General features: G+C 40.0%; 2 protein-coding genes across 3 annotated transcripts in view; one reads left to right on the top strand and one right to left on the bottom strand.

Annotated features, from left to right (window-relative positions):
• Positions 1–779: 779 nt before the first annotated feature.
• On the bottom strand, positions 780–10,910 carry gps1 (G protein pathway suppressor 1). Its single transcript, XM_049560247.1, has 14 exons — positions 10,745–10,910; positions 8,381–8,473; positions 7,650–7,831; positions 6,617–6,781; positions 4,729–4,864; positions 3,950–4,027; positions 3,591–3,651; positions 3,238–3,323; positions 2,819–2,913; positions 2,622–2,727; positions 2,352–2,432; positions 1,639–1,776; positions 1,418–1,552; positions 780–1,235 (listed from the first exon to the last, which is right to left on the bottom strand). The coding sequence occupies exons 1-14, from the start codon at positions 10,775–10,777 to the stop codon at positions 1,161–1,163; spliced, it is 1,464 nt and encodes a 487-aa protein (XP_049416204.1). The 5' UTR covers positions 10,778–10,910; the 3' UTR covers positions 780–1,160.
• A 4,134-nt stretch (positions 10,911–15,044) lies between these two features.
• The window catches only part of LOC125878832 (calcium-binding mitochondrial carrier protein SCaMC-3-like), a 37,793-nt gene continuing 33,689 nt past the window's right edge, over positions 15,045–19,148 (top strand). For both annotated transcript variants that reach the window (XM_049560248.1, XM_049560249.1), the window contains exon 1: positions 15,045–15,836. In XM_049560248.1, coding sequence (XP_049416205.1) covers positions 15,624–15,836 — 213 coding nt within the window. In that variant the 5' untranslated portion in view covers positions 15,045–15,623. The remainder of the gene's footprint in view (positions 15,837–19,148) is intronic.

The following is a 19,148-nucleotide window of genomic DNA, read 5'->3' on the forward strand; positions in this document are numbered from 1 at the left end:
CCTTATCCGCTGTGAGGGTCTTAAGGACAGAGGGATGTCGTATGCTGCAAAGCCCTGTGAGGCAAATTGTGATTTGTGATATTGGGCTTTATAAATAAAATTGATTGATTGATTGATTGATTGATTGTAGGCCATCTCCACTGATTAACGATGGCTGTTCCAGTTTTGTCAAACTGCAATGACCATCGTTAGACAGAGCTAGCCTACTGGTCAGATCTACAGCCCAAGATCTACAGACCAAAAAGAGAAGCAGGCCCTTCTCTTCAACACAGGCTCTCATTTGCTATTGTATGCTATAGAGAGGACATGGAGGCTCCTATTGGCTCAAATGAGGTGTCATTCAAAAGGTCAGAGTGCAGCGGCCAGTTAGATACTGAGCAATTGGAAATATTTACAAGCAAACTGGAGATATTATAGACAACATGTGAAAAGAGAACATTTGAAATTATGCAACAGCAGTCTATAGATATTTATAAATGTAATATTTGGCCTAAATATTTTACTGGATTTTGATCATCTGGACCTTTGTGAATGTACCACATTCACATTGCTGGAATATTAACGATCAGTAGATTATAATGAGGCTTTGTTGTATAATTGTTTGTTTGTTGGTGGTCTGACAGAATCGTTGATTGTACCTGCTGTTGTGGTAGTATCTTGAGATGGTTTCCATTAATCAAACTACAAGAGTCTAAACTTTCCAAAGATGTTTGTACTGACTGTGAGTTCTAGTTATTGGGTGATAACAGGAGTAATGTGTAAAAACAGCAAGTGAGTGCATGTTTTGGTAGGCATTTTTATTTTAAAACCTTGTTTCTGTTAATGAGGCCTCCATCATGTGTAAGCAGAGCAAAGTGCATCTCCTACCAGTAACATACAGCTTAAGTGCTGAGCTTTAACAAAACACATTTTGTTCTTGTCCAAATCTCCATATTGTCAGACTAACAAAGGATTTCCCCCACATCACCTGGTGGGGATAACAGAGATCATTTCACAACATTAAAGTCTTATATTGTGTGGCATTTCTGTCTTTAGCAGAGAGACAGCAGGTGAGTTGGGGTTGGGGGTTGGTGTTGATGAATGAGTGGGTGACCCTTCCCCTCCAGTCTGCGGCTGTTGCAGGCAGAGTCAGTGTGCAGACTTTGACGAGGAGTTCCTCCTCACATGTTCGTGCTCATCCTGGTCTGGCTGTTGGCTGGAGTCAGTTCACCCTGGCTGCCCTCTCTGGGTGGAGACTGAGCATTGGACATAACATGAGTTAGGAAGTGTTAGACCTGCCGTTTATTATCAGTGGTGTGTCACAGCATTTCAATTCAACATAACCATCAATATAGTTCTCAAACACATTCTGATTCTTTGTATTAACAGTATTAAGTGTATGTTACTCAGTATACACTGTGATGAAGAGTGTTGGTACCTTAACATGGATCTGATTGCGCAGCACAGCAGCTCTGAGGATCATGGCTTTGGCTCGTCTCTGGAACTCTTTGCCCATATGGAGCGACTTTTCAAATGTGGTGCTTCTCTGGTCCACATCCCTCGCATACAGAATCTGCAAGCATGTCAGTGTAGCAGTTTGTAATGACTGAAATGAGAAATTACTCGTTTCACCATTTTGTCTGTGTGCGTGTGTCTTACCTTGCTATGGGAGTCGATGCGTGCATTGATAAGCCCCTCCAGTATGAGCTGGGTGAGCTCGTCTTCCAGAGCTGCTACTGTGGTGTTGAAGGCCTGTGCCATCTTAGTCATGTCTGCTGACACGTAGGGGCTGAAATACTGAACACACAAGCTAATATTAGCTTGATAGTAGCAAGGTAGGAGATGTTTTGTTTTCTTTCCTGATGACTGACAGAGCTTGCGCACACTCCACAGTCAAGAGTTCAGAATAGCAATCAGTTAACTATCAAGAATATTTTTGAACAGTTACACATGTCTGCCTATAGCTTAATTTTGCTACTCTTCAGTTTACTGCACTGTGCACCAGCTGGGCCACTGTTTTTTCTTTCCCCTTAAAAATTGAAGGGTTTGTTAGCAGATAATGGGCATTAGGCGATCTGAAACAAAATTAGACAAAACAGACATCCTCTGTTTATAGCAATACACACCTTTTTATATATCACATCAAACAGTGAATTGTAACACCACACAAATTTGTTAACATTTGACAGTTACTTATGATGTTACTTTAATCCTACAAAAGAACAAGAAAAAAAATAAAGACATTTGCCATCAAAATTCTATACTTTCAAGGCCATGTAACGAATATGAATATTAAATACAAAGCTTTTTTGATTTTTTTGAGACCCTGTGGGTATCATTAGAAACACAAGTGAATGGACTGTCTGTCTCACCTGAATGAGGGCTCTGTTCCTTATCTGGCTGTACAGTGTCTTGACATGTGGGGCCAGGTACATGTCCAACAGGAGGTTATCCTGGAGGAAACACCAGAGTCACTCATCCCAACACATAAACTCAAGATGATAATGTAATATTTTGTCATGTCATGTTCTCCTATAAACTCTGTACAGTCTCAAATTGCTGACTCTTTAGCGACAGTTATTCTATAACAGCTACCATCACGGTGTGTATCTTTAGCTTACTACTGATGTTTCTGCTCTCACCTTCATTTCATCCAGGAGCTTGAGACAAGATGCATACTTAGACTCATAGAACTTAAAGATGATGTCACGGATCTGAGGTTCCAACTCTAGAAACAACTTAAAGGAGCTGATGACAGAAAAAAAAAAACATTATTACAACAATATTCTATACAAGTACCAAGATATCTTTCACTTACCGTGTATTGAACTATTCCTACCTGCTGGAGATGACGTTGCGCTGGAGCTCCTGTCTGTCAAATGTGGCCAAAGCACACAAGCCTCCATACACAGCTACATTACTGGGTGACAGGAGCTGTAGGGAACACACACCCACAAACACAACATAAACAAGGATTTTTCAGGAGATCCCTACTTGATTTGGCTGTCTGTTATTTACTCCCTCAACAACATGAAAGTGTGCCAGTGCCAGAAATTCACTGTACCTCAAAATAGTGGGGTTTTTTTTGTTTTGTTTTTTTTTTTAAACAAACTGGACACGTTTATGGCTTGTGGTCCATTCAGAATGGACCCGTGACCCACTTTTGGATTATGACTCACTAGTTGGGAAGCACTGCTTTAAAGTTCCTTGAGTTAACCACGTTGTAGTACCATGGCATTACTGCCTGGCATCACTCACCTCTGGACAGTCACAGTGGTCAAAGGAAGCCTGCAGGAAGCACTTGGCAGCTGGTTTATATTTTCGAGAGGCCAACTCTGCCAGGCCTGAAAGACCAATAAACAAGGTAAGACTACAACTACTTCTTCCAAAAATGATACATAACTGCTTTATATAGTGCGAGCGATAAGTGCTTTTTACAGAGTTTTATTGTGACAGCTGTTACTGACTGCTCTCGGAGCATTTTTTATTAACAGTATAAGAAACCAGTTCATATTTGAAGACGTGGTTTCTAGACAGCTCCCTCTCAGCTGATCCCCAAACTCAAGTGATGACTACTGGGAGACAATACTGTCACAGAACATAATTCCTACCTGCAGCACACTTTAATTTGGTGAGGACCGCTTGGTTTTGGCTATCTCGCTCTCCTCTTTGCTAAACAAAAAGAAACAGAAACAGCATCAGCAGAATGCATTTGTTGCCTCAGTAAAAATACTTAAAAAACAAAAAGGAAGAAAAAAAATGAAAATCAAAATGCACCTTGTGTTTAAAAAATTGGTGCACGGATGGTTTTCTGTCTAATTGTGAAACACTTACATCTGACTGTTACTAGTAATGATAGCCTTATCTCAAGACAAGTGTTTCTGTGACACAGTTGTTAAAAGCTTTACATTTAACTCAGTCCCGGCACTGAGGGATGAACTAAAAGCGAGACGCTGAGGATGGTGCTCACCTCAGCTATCTCTGGCGTGGATTCTGCTTTGTTGACGTAGCTCAGAACATGAGACCAGTTCTGGAGGTAAACACTAACCTGTGGGCACAGAGAAGATGATTTACTTCATATGCTTTGTTGTTAAGGTCAAATGGCTGAAACCTCTCCCAGTGGTTTCTATCCCATTCTGAGTTTCCGTTACGTGGCAGAAAGCATAAAAACGACTGTTCTACTTGGTAATACATATCTCTGGTTTAAAATGCTTATCACTCCATACTTATGAGACCCCCAAAAAGGCAGTACATCCAGAAAAGTGTTGCTGAGGTCATGTCTAAATGAACATTAGTCATTGTGGCAAGTCTGGAATCTCCCTAGAAAGGCTGGCTACAGACTCCAAATCCAAAAATGTTATAGTCTGTTATAGTCTTAGAGGAAAATAGAGACATTAATGATGGGTAGACAGATTAATTTGCTTTCACCACCAACTCTTAGCAAATGTTCATAAATAGCCCACTGGTGACAAGCCACCTTCTGCTAAATCATATTAATGAATGCGCATTTAGACCTATTAGGAATGTTGACGGGCTATTTTAGACACAACAGGCTGTGTTACCTTCCTAATAAGATGCAAATATGTTTTGTGGCTCCAAACAGTGTTTGTTTTTTTTTAATTCAAAAAAGTCAAAAATGGCTCTTTTGACAGTAAAGGTTGCTGACCCCTGTCCTAACCAATAACAGCAACATGATTACTACCATAAGACATGAATGCAGCAGCAAAACGCGGTTCTGTCATGCTGTACCTTGATGACATTCAGACACATGTTAATGACATGTTTAGCACTGGTGCAGTAGTCTCTGGCTCGGGAGTAGCACTTGAGGGCATTACTGAGGTCACCACAGTCCAGGTAATGGTCCCCCAAGTCATCATGGCCTCTCCTGGGGGAGGAAGGACAGAACAGAAGGCAGGTCAGAGGGAGATAAAAAGGTGGTGGATGCAGGAAAAGGACAGAGGGTCATTTCAAGAAAAGAATGACTGGTAATCAGCTAGCTCTCCAAAGAATTTCCAATGACCAAGCTGGCAAAACTAATAACATGAACATTCTTTTTACAAACCACCTGTCTGTGCTGGTGTCTGCACTGGCTTGGTCCTAAGGCACAGATCCTACTTTAAAGCTGCTGTTATTCTGCACGATCAGGGACTGTGAATACTCCTGGCAGCTGGTTTATATTTTCAGGGGGCCAACTCTAACAAGGTAAGACAACTACTATATCATCCAGAAATGATATATACTTACTTTCTATAGTTCTGCCTGTGGCAGCTGTTACTGGCTGCTCTCAGAATATTTTCTTTTTCATAGAACAGTATAAGAAATCAGTTAATATTTATCCGTACATGAAATGGTAATTTGTTGTTGTATATCTAACCCCATTTTAACCTAGGTCTTCAAATCCTGGCCACTATTTCTTTATTAATCAGTATTTTTTTTCATCTTCTTCATACAAAATTCATGGAAAGTGGAGACTTTGAATCATAGACTGTAGAACATAATGGACATAGCCACAGTGACATCACCCACTGGTTTGTGGACTCCTATTTTAAAGCCACAAATCTGGCCTTTTGGCTGTTGCCATCTTGGTTTTTTTGAGTCAGATCTGATCATACTTGGATGAGATGGTGGAAATAACTCTAACCCTAGCTGCTGTCTTGGTAAGTAGGGTGCATTTACAGCTGTATTTAACTGTAGGTGGAAAAACTGAATGTCCAGCTCCTTAGAAGGTCTTTTAGTGCAACTAAACGCTGAACAAGACTTTTTAGGCGACCCAAACGTTAAAATTAGCTTTCATGAACTGAAAACATGCAGAAATAGGAACAGCTACAGCTGTAGCTATACTCTGTGATTCTGAGGCTGCACCATGGTTACAATAGCACTTGGAGCACTATGTCATCCTCAACCTGGCCAGAGCTCAGAGGTCTGCCTGTGCTCAGTTGAGATGTGGTATCCTGCCAATGTCAGTGGAGACTGGACGCATCCATTCAATTCCAGAGAACAGAAAATGTCACCTGTGTGACCTCAGAGAGATTGAAAATGAAATACACTTTTTGTTCTACTGTCCATTTCATCACAATCTCAGATTTAAGCTTTTCTTTCAATTGACTGTAGAATGTCCTGATTTGTTTTCCATGTCTGACGAGTGACTTGAGTTTGTGTTTACAGACAAAGTGTTTCAGTAAGCTCAGTTTGTGTCAAATGCTTACCAACTGCATATGAGGGCACTTTATGTTAGACATTTTAAATATATGGTTTGTGCCATAATGTTTTTGCTCTTGTTTACGTTTTGTAGTGTCATGTGAGCCCATGTGGGCTGGGCATCTTGTGGTGTATGACACTTAAATAAAAGATCTCAATATGAACCATTACCTAACCAATTTTGACGCCATTTTTTGTACCAAACTGTAAACATGTTTATTTTTGCTGTAAAGTTGGGCATTTTAACATGGGGGTCTATGGGGATTGACTCGCTCTTTGAGCTATCCTCAAATGGCCATTAGATGAACTTTTTCGGCACTCTGGCTTCACCTTCCAGCCCCAAAGGTTGCCTGCTTGCTTTAAATACAAAACTGTTTGAGTTTTGTGTAAGAACACTGATGCTACTAATAAGATTCAATCATGCCGCGTGCCATCGTACCTAATGCTCTCTTTAATGGAGTTTCCCTTGTAGTTCTTGAGATCAGTATCCAGTTTCTCCAGTTTAAGCAGAGCCTTTTTCCTGGTGGACTCAGCCCAGGCAGAGTCTAGGGGAGGAGGAACAACCCCACCTTCAGGTACTGTGTCCGGCACACCCTGCACTTCCCTAAAGGTTAAGAAAAATACACACACACACACACACACACACACACAAAACAATTAACATTCGATGTAGACAAGATCATTAATTATTAACTAATAAGGCATTTTGTTTTCCATCAGATTGTAGTGAAGTACAATGTGGCCACCCCAGTAAAACCAGTTTGAACATTTTTACACTGATCCAACCCTACTGGGCTGTTCACTCCCAAAGGACTGCCATATGACTAATAGCAACTGAAAGTCACACTCCATACAAACCAGCCCACTGCTTAATTCTCTCTTAAATAGACTGGGAGTTGACTCTGAAAAATCGGGTGGAAAACAAATTGCACAATGCAGCTGTATTGCAAATGAGCTTTTGCATCCCTCCCCCATGTATAAATTAATGTGCCACGTCTTGATTGGCGACAAAATTTAGGTTAAGGAAGGCAAAGTGCAGGAGGGAACAAAAGCAGAACTTTTAATGATGGCTACACATCAAAGTACAGGTTGTTTACGGTTCTGTTTAGGACATTTAGAGCATTACTATAGCAGCAAACCATAATCTGCAGTGTACAGAAATGGCAGAGTAATGGCATCATGAGAAGAGACTTAAGTCACGCGCCGTGTGTGTTGTCATCTAACTTTTCAGCCACCTCCATGTTGAGAACCGTGTCAAGACAACTCATTCACTCTAAATTTTGCAAAGAACCCCTCTGAGTTCCTGTAGTCTAAAAGGCCAATATGTTCATTTTGGATGGACGAGAGCTGAAATCATCAACCTCTTTATCAAGAGTACACTGTTAAGCTTGCTAACATGATCCGTTTTCAAATCAGGATCTCACTCTTCCAAAAGCAGCATTCCTATGCATGTGGATCTTTGACTTTCATACCGTGTGGCCTCTGTGAGTTTGCGGTGGATCTCTTCATAAGTATCGACATTAAAGGTCCTCTGTACAAAGGTGAGGGCCATCTTCAGGGCTTCCACCCGGAGCTGAGGGCAATGCTCAGCGATGAACTGAAGCCTCTCGATGCGCATTAATCCACTGTAGCTGGTTGCATACTGCTCCAGGTCCTACACGCAGGGAGGGACAGTTAAAACAAAACAAAAACTGCTCCTCTGAAATGTCCAGGTCACATTATAATTTTATAGTCTGTTAAGCCTCATTTCCACAGCATGGTGCAGCACAGTTCAACTCACTAAGAACCATTCTTGTTTGGATTTCCATTAGCAAAAGTTGTACCTGGTACTTTTTTTGGTACCACCTTAGTCAAGGTTTTAAGCAAGCTGAGCCGCCAAAACAAGAACATGGGGTTGAAACATTGCTGAAAAGTGATTTTTTTTTTCTTTGTTTGTAAAGGTTTGCAGTCTGCCATGCTGTTATCATATACTACTCTGTGTACAATGATGCAGCTGGAAAAAAGTACAGTGATTCAGTCAACACTCATCTATGTTAAGGGGCAGCCTTAGATCCTTATTCCTTAACAACAGGGATTAACATCACTGCCACAAGAGCACCACACAAATAATTATTGTCAATGGACAAACAGTTTGATTGCATGCCACCATCAAGGGTTAGTGTTAGAGTGAGAGTGTCTATATGCAAGTCTGTCAGGTCAGTACCAGTGTTGGGTTCTCCACGATGTAATTGGTGTCTGGAGCATTCTGCTGGTCCTCCTGGGGGTCTGCATCTATCTGCATGGGCTCCACAGACCCCTGAGAGAAACACATCAGGCACAGAGGTTGGCAGAAATCACAACGCAAGACATGATCCATGTAATAGCTGCAAAAGATCAAAATAATACTAGAACTGTATGGAAAAAAAAGAAGACAACTAGAGTCGGGTTGCCAAGAGCAAATCCTCTGCTGTGATGCTGTAAGATGGAATACTTAAAAAGATTTAAGACCATCAACCAATGAACCACAACAAAATGTGTGCTGCAGCCTGTTCCAGCGGGTGAGCTACGAACACATCACCAGGCTGAGCTTCCATTGCTAGTGGTGAAGCTGGGTCAAAAAGCAAGCCTCATTTCAGGACCAGGAGCTGTCCAAACATCGAGCTATTAAACAGCATGGCACAGATCAAGGTACAGTATTCATTTGCTCTACACAGGGATTGATTATGAGACGGTAAATTATTAATATTCACAAGGGTTTAAACATAAAACAAAAATAAATTCAATGCAATGAGCTATGTCCTGCTGTGATTAAATATCTAATCCTACCTAACTACAATTACAAAACAGCTTCAAAGCTGGTTTAGACTGCTAATGATAGCTGTCAATATATTAGTACATCGCCGTGTGAGAATTGACATTGTTCTGCACAATGGATATGCGTAAGGGATAATGCATAGTGAGCCGGTGACTGTTGGAAAATAAGTCCCGACAGAAGGGAGCTATTTTTCCAACAGTCACCGGCTCACTATGCATTATCCTGCTTAGAACATGGCTTACTATTAAAACATTCAGTGATGTGACACAAAATAATGATTAAAGCACGTTTTATTGATTCAAAATTCGCAAAAAGAAATGTGTCTGTACTCTGTATCCATGGCTCCTCAGTCTAAGGCCGTTGCTATGGCATTCCTAGCAACGGAGCAGCAGAGCAGCGGTGATACCTCAAGAAATAAACACCGCAGACTTTTGTTGATTGACCAATCAGAATTAAGTATTTAAGAATGCCATGTTCTAATATATGTTAACTGGTTCCAACAGCCCTTGCAGTTCTTATCAGGACAACAGGTCTTGTTCTAAATGGTTGCCAACAGGCAAAGCAAAATAGGGTAATAACAGGCTGATACATTCAGACATAAGTTACTGATGCTGAGTTAATGCTACCTTAGGAAAAAACAAACTTTTTTGCAAAAGTTGCAAAGTTAGAATGCATCAGTACTGTATTCGTTATCAAAAATGGGTGAATGCAGGGTTGAAAATAAACTTTTTTCTCCACCTGGATTCCAAAATCTACCAGCCACTTGCATATTTCACCAGCATTTGGCTAAAAAAATCCCTCTTAATATCAGAGAGGAGTTGTAGTACTTCTGTCCTAGAGGGCTGCTTTAAGCTTTACAAGCCATTAAAAGACACTGTTCTGGGGGTACTTGAAGCCCCAGAGCTTCAAATCTTTGTCCGCACAAACAGAGGGAGACCTCCAAAAGTTCACAATGCTTCATTCGCCCACTCATACGGCTTATGAATACAGTAATGCTAGCTACAATTAAAGGCTAATGTGACAAACTGCTAATAACAGGAAGTTGGCTTCGCAATGCTAGCTTTCGTTAGCTACAAGCTACAATAATAAACACAAAGGGTACTTCAGTCTATGGTATGTTTATCTTAGATGAAAAATAAAACTTAAGATGTCTTTACACCGGTTACAGCTCTAATAACAACTTAGTTGGCGTCATTTGTTGTTTTGCCAGCGTTTAACGTGACAACAATGCTAAAATCGTCACTATGTTATTAGCTAACGTTATGACGTTAGCCAATGGAGGCCTTCACTCGCCTGTTAGCTTTCAGATCCAGACTCGATTAAATAATCTCCCAATTTTAGACGATTTACTAGCAAACATGCATGCATTTAAAATGTTTCATAAAAATAAAGGGTCACTCCTAGACTCGGCACTTTTTTTTTAACAAAAAACATATATATATGTAACGTTATTTCTTCACTAAGTTTAACATTAGCGCACTGTAACGCCAGGGATGCACAATAACATTACATTTAGCAATAATGCCAACAATTTTCAGAACTTAACTTTAATTCTTCACCAATGTTTTATTCAAACAAGATAGTGTTTTGCAAATGATTCATATGCATAACAAAAAATGATGGTGGTCTTAATTTGTGATCTTTAACCAGGAACTAAACCGCAGCTAAGGTTCCAATAGTTTAACTTAGCTATTAGCTAACTGCTAGCTACGTTGTCCTGAAAACCTATTATGTTCATTTTCCAGCGATAACGGATGCCTGCAAAACACTTACCTGAAAGTTAAATACTTGCACAGGCAAAGGCATCTTATCCTCTTCTGACTTCGGTGTCGTTATTGTTAGAGGTGTATTAAAGCATAGAGATATTGTTGTGCAGCGTGCAGCCCACTAGCTGAGCCTGTCAGTGGGATGGGTCTGCAGGTCGGACGAACGAACGGCCGCGTTAACAGTCGCAGTTTGACGTCATCTTCGTCTTCTTCTTTGGTTTTAGGGCGGTAGGCAACGAAAAAAAATGCAATACCGCCCCCCGCTGGATTTACATTAAGGTCTCCACTCAATATACAAAATGATACTATTACTACTATTAATAGCAATCCCTTCCCATTCAAGCTCATAAAAACCTCTCTCAAAAGCTCCCGTACATCTTCTCCAGAGACACCCACAGCATCCAGAAACCTCCTCGCTGCATCTGAGCTGATTATCTCAGTTTTCTCAGGTTTTTCTTTCACATTCAGCAGTGCAGTTAATAGCTGTTTCCAGAAGGCTAAAAACTTTGTCTGGTCCGTACACAAGCATTATTTCTCATGTTTCCTGGCTGACTTGACCTCTTTGGCTTCCTGTCTCACATCATATTTTGTCTTATCTACTTTATTTCCTTTAATTATACGATCTCTAATTGTTTCTGCCTCCCTTACTCTCTTTGGACAGTTAGCCTCCTATGCTGCATGGTTGTCTTTGCAAGGAACTCACACTCTTCCTCACATTCTTTACATTCATTCTCCCCACATTTACCACTCCTATGTACAAACAGACTATGACCGAATTTCCAACGGTCCTTAAATAGAAGCGGTTTGGGGATATACTGTCTTATGATACATGGCCAAAAAACACCCTGGACAGATAGTATTCTAAATCAAAGTGTAGAATGATGGACTTGGTCTCAAGCATTTCCTGAGTCTCCTGTCAAACCTCTTCATCCTATAGCTGTCTGTTTCCCCTTTACACTTTATTAGTCTCCCAGCCTACACTCTGTATGAGACTCTGTCAACACATTTTACTGGGTCTCTCTTGTTAAATGAGAAACATGTCATTGGATACATATTCATCCCATCCCCTAAAAGTCAGAGTTTCAGTGCCTTTCAAATCTATCTCTTTGACATGCACTCCACTAGCCTACTATCAAACTGGATCATTTGACATTGAACAGCTTGACTTTTCCCAACTCCTTCTGGAGCCATCTCACCACAGTGTGCTCCTCTGACACTTCATAAGAGCTAAAATTTGGTTTCGATCTGATACCAAGTGATACAAGGACAGAATCCCTAATATCGACACCGACATAATACCTTTTAATAGGCCTACTGATAGTGGCTTATGTACTTTCATGTAGGGGAAAGCACTGTTTCATGATTTATGAGGTGGATAATCCGAAAGCTAATGAGGACCAATTACAGTTTGAAAATGTAACATTAGCCAATAATGAAGATCTAATTCAACTAAATATTAATTTCACTACTTTAATACGTGGATTCTTTTCTGAGCCGCTCTGAACAGACTGCTGGTGAACCCTGCCTCTGTGTTGGGAGTCTGGATGCTGAGGCATTTCCCTCCTCCCTTCTTTACGGTTGCAGCTCCAAGTTCTCCTCCTCATGTTTTTTTCCCCCTCTTCCATTAATCCATTAATTAGTTGGGGTGCATGCCATGTTTTTTTTTTTTTTTTTTAGTAAAAAGCAGCGGAGAAACAAATAATGCATGCATTAGATGTGTTCCCGTCAGCGGAATATTGCACCAACAGTTTTACTCTTGAAATACAAATAATATGACGTAGAGGAGAGGTTATCAATCCTATTGACACTACGATCAATCTTCAAAATGAAACATGTTATTGATCCGCCCACCACTACTGTTTACTAAAGATAATGGAACGCCCTCCCTGTGCTTCTCTGTTTATTCTCTACCTCCACCAACCATATAAAGCCTTAATGGTTCTTTTTTTAACATGCTTTGAACATCATAACAGTACATGCTCAACCTTTTCTGCGATTAAAACAGTTTCTGTCTTGTTTTATGATATAAAGTGTTGCATTAAGTCCTCTGGGCTATGTCCAATCTTAAAGTTAGATATCTTCCTTTGAGACCCTATCCTGTAATTTCTTACTTTAACTTATTTTTGGACTCAAGGCCTACAGTAATGCCTGCCTTCACTATTTATCAGACTGGATTTTGATAAAGCTGTCCTCACTGATGGTTTGTGTTGATTTTAGACTGTACATTGCAGCAGGGAAATCTGAAATCCTTTGTTTGTGATAACATCCTCTACTCTCAAGACTGCCCATAGCTGTTAATTCTGACATTTATACCAAGAGTTTATTAGATATTATTTTCATAATTGCTTTATCTTCATCAGTTTTATCATATAGCAGGTATATGTAGGTCTATACTTTCATTTTCATTTTCATGTTTATTTGATAGGGACAGAAACATATACATAGAGAACTGCACAGCAATTAACCAATGCAATGTATCACAGCATTACTACTCCCTGTTCCCAGTGGTTATATATATATATATATATATATATATATATATACCCCCCAACCCCAAATGTGGTCCTTGTTGTGGTGCCCAATGTTTTCCCCATTTTGCAATAATAAAATGAATGGTGCTCAATGGGACATTCATACATAGTTTTTATAACCCAGCCCTAATCTTTACATCTCCAGAATGTTCCCTGACCTATTTGGAGTGTTCCTTGGTTTTCATGGTGGCACTTGATTGATGGTGCTTCTTTCTAAGTGGTACTGCAATTTCTGGGGCCCTTCAGAACAAGTATATTCTGAGATCATGTGACATTTGATTGCACACAGGTGGACTTATATGTATTATGTGACTTCTCAAGCTCATTGACAGTGCCAGGTCTTATTTAGGGGCATCATAGTAAAGGTGGTGAATGCACACACACACACACACACACACACACACACACACACACACACACACACACACACCACATTTCAGTTTATTTTTTATTTACTTATTTTTAACAAGTTTTTTTTTTCATTTAACATCACCAACTTTGGCTATTTTGACATGACAAAAAATCTCAATAAAAATCTATTTAAATCATTTGCACTGATGCAACAAAATAGGAAGAATGCCAGGGAGGGTGAATACTTTTGGATGAAATGGAAGAAGGAGGAATTTAATCTACATATGTTGTCTCTGGGTAAGTGTGTCAGCTAAAATCTTAAATATAAATCCGAAAACTAGCCTAAAGTCCATGTGACATGAATAAAGATCTGACAGCCTCTGTAATCACTCTCCCTCTGTCTGTATCTCTCCCTCTCTGTCGTATCCTGTGAATGCTGACCGGGCACTTCACTATCCCTTGCTGCACGTCACAGCTCGCAATCCCCATTATTAATGCTATTTATAGCCAATAAGCTATCAGAGGTTCATTTTACTGACAGTGATGCAGGCCTGTCACTTAACACAACTTCAACATCAGGGATGGATGAAGAAGCCTTTTCAGATATTCCACTCAAGTAAAGAATTGCTATTAAACTATTATTATTCATTTTGGCTACTAAGTGCTAACTTTACTCCTATGAATAAATCAAACTCAGTTACAAGTAAAAGTCCTGCATGCAAAAGGTTGTAAAAGTATTGTCAGGAAAAAAATGTATCAAAAGTGAAAATACTCATATGCAGAATGACTTTAAGATGATCATATTGACATATATATTGGATTTTTTTTTTTAAATTTTTGGTTCATTTATAGGTTAGCAGCTGTGGGTGAAAAATTCGCATATATTACTGAACATTTTTTGTATTTTTTGTATTTTCTCGCTACATGACGAAACAGAGACTCAATATTGGACAACATCAACATATGTATTATCCAGCAATCTTCATTACATATATGATAAAAACTACAAAAGAAAACATGAAATTATCAGTTTGACTAAATAGTTTTTTTTAAATTATTAAATTATAGTTTTTTAAAGTTATTGTAAAATAAGCATGTCGTTTTGTTATAGATTGATACTATTTTACAAAAACAGAAAACCATGATGAAGATGGGTTTGCCTTTTTGAGAGCATATGAAGAAAATCACACCATTTTTAGTTCAATGTGAGTTCTTCTTTGAACATGGCCATATTTCCAGGTGGCAATCGGACTCCTCCACACCAGCCCCAGTGCAACCGCACTGTCTATATTTACGCCCCTGTCGTCCAATATAATTGAAGTAAAAGGTCTAAATAGTCCATCTGCTCTCACAGTCCCTGTGCTGGAGTGACGCGTGCGAAGTGCTGTGAGCGCGCGCGCTGAAGATGCTCTGCGTATCGCGTGATATAGTGCTAGAAGAGCAGCCGCGACGGTGGGTGGATTAATGTGTGGATGTAAATGCGTTAAGTCATTTTCCCTCGAGGTCGGTCTGGATTTCTTTACCTTAATTGACAGTAAAATACAAATAGACCTGATACGCAGAGGTTAAATACCCTGACGGCGTTCATATCAGGCTCTCCGCGTGCACACAGATGTGTGAGCAGTGCTGCGTTGGGAGAATGCGGTAAAACCGGCTTCTCATTCGCGAGCTACGACGGAAACTTGAATTCATCTCAGTTTATGCGCAAGCCGGTGTGACAGAGTATGTAACTCATACGGAGATTAATTTCACAGCGACATCCACCCATCCATTTAGCCCTCCATCCTTCCCTCCATCCCAGAGGGAAGTTCCTTTGCAGAAAAAAAAACGGCCGTTCAGCTCTCCTCCGTTTAGCCATCACTGTTCCCATGATGATGTGAGGTAGCGGTCCGGTCCCTCTGGCAACAAGGACAAATCTCGCTCTCGTGTGGGTTCTGACTGTGTTATGCTCGGCTGGGAAATTAACAGTGGACCAGTAGAGCAAACCGGCTGCTGTTCTTTCACATGGGCGAAGACGAGGAGGGGGTCTGCGCCCAGATTCGCCACGGAGGAAACGAAGAAAACGGAGATAGCGGAACATCTCTGGACCCGGACAGAGAGAGGAAATATGCGGAGCTGTTCAAGCAGCTGGACTTGAATAACGATGGCAAGGTTGACATCAATGAACTACGGACCGGACTGGCAGCCCGAGGTTTACACCGGGGAGAGGCGGAGGAGGTGAGACACCGAGAGGCAGTGAAACATATGCTGACTACAGGTGCACACACACTTCAGCTCAAACACACAGGCTAAACCTCGAGGTTGCGCTGTCCCATTCACAGCTGCTTTACCGGCATGCAGGACAGAGACGTGCAGTGATGGAGTGGTAGCCTATACATAGCACAACATGTAAAGTATTATTTATAGCCTGTAGGCCGATATGCAAACATAGAGGGAGCACATAACGTAGCCTAGTTAGGCTACAACATGTAGCATGTAGCATGTAAACTCACTTCAAGTCAACCTGTCCTCATTGCTAATAATGTATGAAGGATGATAAAGAGGGGAGGCGTCTGTGTGTTTCTTCCTCCATATGTGCAGCTTTCATAATGCCTAATATTTTACCTCCCCAGTGGCGAAAGTTGTTCTGTGTGTGTTAGTGAACCTCCTCTAGTTGTGTAGCCTACAGTAGGCTATAGGCTGGTTTACTGTCAACACAGTGCTTCAAGTTAGGAAGCTCCAAGTCGGCCTATCTTTTTAAAGCTGAAGGTTGCAGTCTGACCCGGATCAATCAATCAGTCAATCAGTCACATCTTTATCGTCATTTTGCTTGTAAAAACAAAACGAAAGGGCGTTTCTCCAGGATCTCACTGTTACAGTAGTTTGTTGGATTACAAAATTTTGTGTTGGAAATTATTATTTTTTAAATTAATATAAAACCCCATGCTCTGAACTATCTCTGCCATCTAATTAAGTGGCTTGTTGCCTGAAAACTCCAACAACAAGACAGCTATTTTCAAAGCAAATCTAGGTATTCCACCTTAAGTACAAATCAAAAACAAAACAGCTCCTAAAAATAAAGCACTCCCTTTTGTTGTCAGATGCCTAGTAATAGTGTCATCACAAAAAGTGTTGGCCTTGTACATTTCTGTAAAACATTACATTTGTAAGTTATGTAATGCATACATTAAAACTTTACATTTTAGCAATGCTGAGTCTGTTGAGTCAGCAATGTTGTTATATTTAGACACAAGCAACACTTTTTGTGGATAGGAAAAGATTATGTTTTGGCTTAAAATACCTGCTTCTCCTGGCACTATCCCAGCTGGAGATGCAGCATGTTAGTAAAAAACAACTGTTTTTCATGCCACTGTTCCCAGTGGTAAAGCTGTAACAGGTTGCAAAAAACACCCATATTTTTAGGGACAGCCTAAAAATCTGCTGGAAAAACAGTGATGGGTCACTAAAAACACCCATGTTTAGAACAGTGACAGGTTGCTCAAAAATACTCACATTTATGCCTAAAAGCCACTGAAAAAACAGTGACAGGTCACAAAAAATAACCATGTTTAGCGCCTAAAAAGCCACTTGTTACATAATGACAGGTCGCTAAAAACGCCCATGTTTGGTATATAAAAAGCTGTATGTAAAACAGTGATGGATTGTTAAAAAAAAACAAAAAACAAAACAAAACAAAACAAAAAAATATATTCAGTCCCCAAAAAGCTGCTTGTAAGACAGTGACAGGTTGCTAAAAAACACTCAAGTTTGTGTTTGGTGCCTAAAAATCCACTTGTAATGCTGGTTGCTGAAAAACACTCACGTTTGGGACCTAAAAAGCCACTTGCAAAACAGTGACAGGTTGGAAAAATAGCAAGGGGTCACCAAAAAACATCCAGGCTATGTGATGTGCCTAAAAAACTACTGGATAAACAGTAACAGGTTGTTAAAAAAAACACCCACATATGGTGCCTAAACATTTGCTTGAAAAACAGTGATGGGTCACTAAAAATACACCCACATTTGGTGCCTGAAAAGCTACAGTAAAACCAGTGACAGGTTGTTGAAAACACCCACATTTGGTGCTAAAAAAGTATGCTTGAAAAGCAGTGATAGGTCATTAAAAAAAACACATTTCGTCACTAAAAAGGTGCTTGTAAAACAGCTACAGTTTGCCAAAAACACCCACATTTGGTGTCTACAAATTCGTTTGAAAAACAGTGACTGGTCAGGAAAACAACCAACCTGTGTTTGGTTCCTAAAAAGCCACTTGTTAGACAGTGACAGGTTGCTAAAAAAAAACACCCTGTAGCCTGATGCTAACAATTCCTTCTGGTGACTGGGATGGTGAACTCTAAATTTGAATTTCACATTAGGTCGCAGAAAATGTAAAAAAAACAAAAAAAAAGTTTGAGTTGAGCCATTATGTAGAACATTTAGAGGCAAATTGTTTGGTTTCCATTTGTTTGGTGAATTCTGTCCAAAATAAACTCCCCATGATGATAATGATCGCAAGAGAAAGATATTTTTTACATTTCAGGGTTTGTGCATGAACATTTATTTCATGCTATTTATAAAATGAATGCGTGATAAATATTTTCTGCAAAGAGAGATGGATGAAGAGAAACCAGTCAGTTTGAAACTGTGATCAAGAAACTTTGGCACAGCAATATCTGCTTTCTTGTCATAAAGAATGTTCCTGTGTTTCTTGGCTAAAGTACATACTGTAGCGGAGGAAGCACAGAAGCTCCTCATTTTCCATTTTGAGAATTAGACCTGTTATCATGGCTACCAACTAGACCCTTCTCTCTTGCAGCACACCCCCTGAGTTGCAATGCTGTTCAATAAAGTATGAGAGCGCTGAGGGCAGTGTGTGGGGTTACACTCTTTGTTTTCTTCATTACAACCAAGGCAGCCACTACATTGTCACCACAGGACTTTTGTACAGCAACTGAAGTCAAACAGAGTCGTTCTTTTCCAGTCTTTCAATTCTTGTTTCACACTTTCAAACCAAGATTTTCCAAAACATGACCTCAGGTTCTCTGTTTGTGTCCAGCCCAGTCACCTGAAGAAAATGCTTGAATTTCTGTTGGAATTTCTGCAAACAACCAGTATCATATCAACGTTTCGAAAGTGACGTAGTGTGTGAGCTGACTTTGTCTTTGGGAGGTGGAGGGGATGGTGGATGGCATGACAATTAGGCAATATGCCTGAAAGCATGAAAAGATAGAGCAATAAAAACGAAACGGTGCATGATATTTCAAAGTTAAAAATTGCACCTTGGATCCCAATATGTATAACTTAGACTTATTGCTTAGTTTTGGCTCAATAAATCAAATAATAGACTCACCATCTAGTAATTTAGAAGTCTTATCTCATAATTTTTACTAGTATCTAATAGTTAAAAAACAATACAATTAACTTTTTCAGAATTTTCTCAAGTCAAAAGTGTGACCTCATAATTTTGATTTAGTAAATCTCACAATTTTGATATAAGCTCATAATTTTTCCCTACATTTGAATACAGACCTGGTTAATGTGAGGTGAGCC

The sequence above is a fragment of the Epinephelus fuscoguttatus genome, linkage group LG19 (genome assembly GCF_011397635.1).
Source record: "Epinephelus fuscoguttatus linkage group LG19, E.fuscoguttatus.final_Chr_v1".
Lineage (NCBI taxonomy): Eukaryota > Metazoa > Chordata > Actinopteri > Perciformes > Serranidae > Epinephelus > Epinephelus fuscoguttatus.

What these genes read in the sequence shown, in the direction of transcription:
- gps1 (XM_049560247.1), bottom strand. Translation starts at nt 10,777, where the DNA reads ATGCCTTTGCCTGTGCAAGTATTTAACTTTCAG. An exon ending in TGCAAGTATTTAACTTTCAG is followed by an intron (nt 8,474 to 10,744) that starts GTAAGTGTTTTG and finishes TGTTTCTCTCAG; the next exon opens with GGGTCTGTGGAGCCCATGCA. An exon ending in TGTGTCTGAATGTCATCAAG is followed by an intron (nt 4,028 to 4,728) that starts GTACAGCATGAC and finishes CTGTGCCCACAG; the next exon opens with GTTAGTGTTTACCTCCAGAA.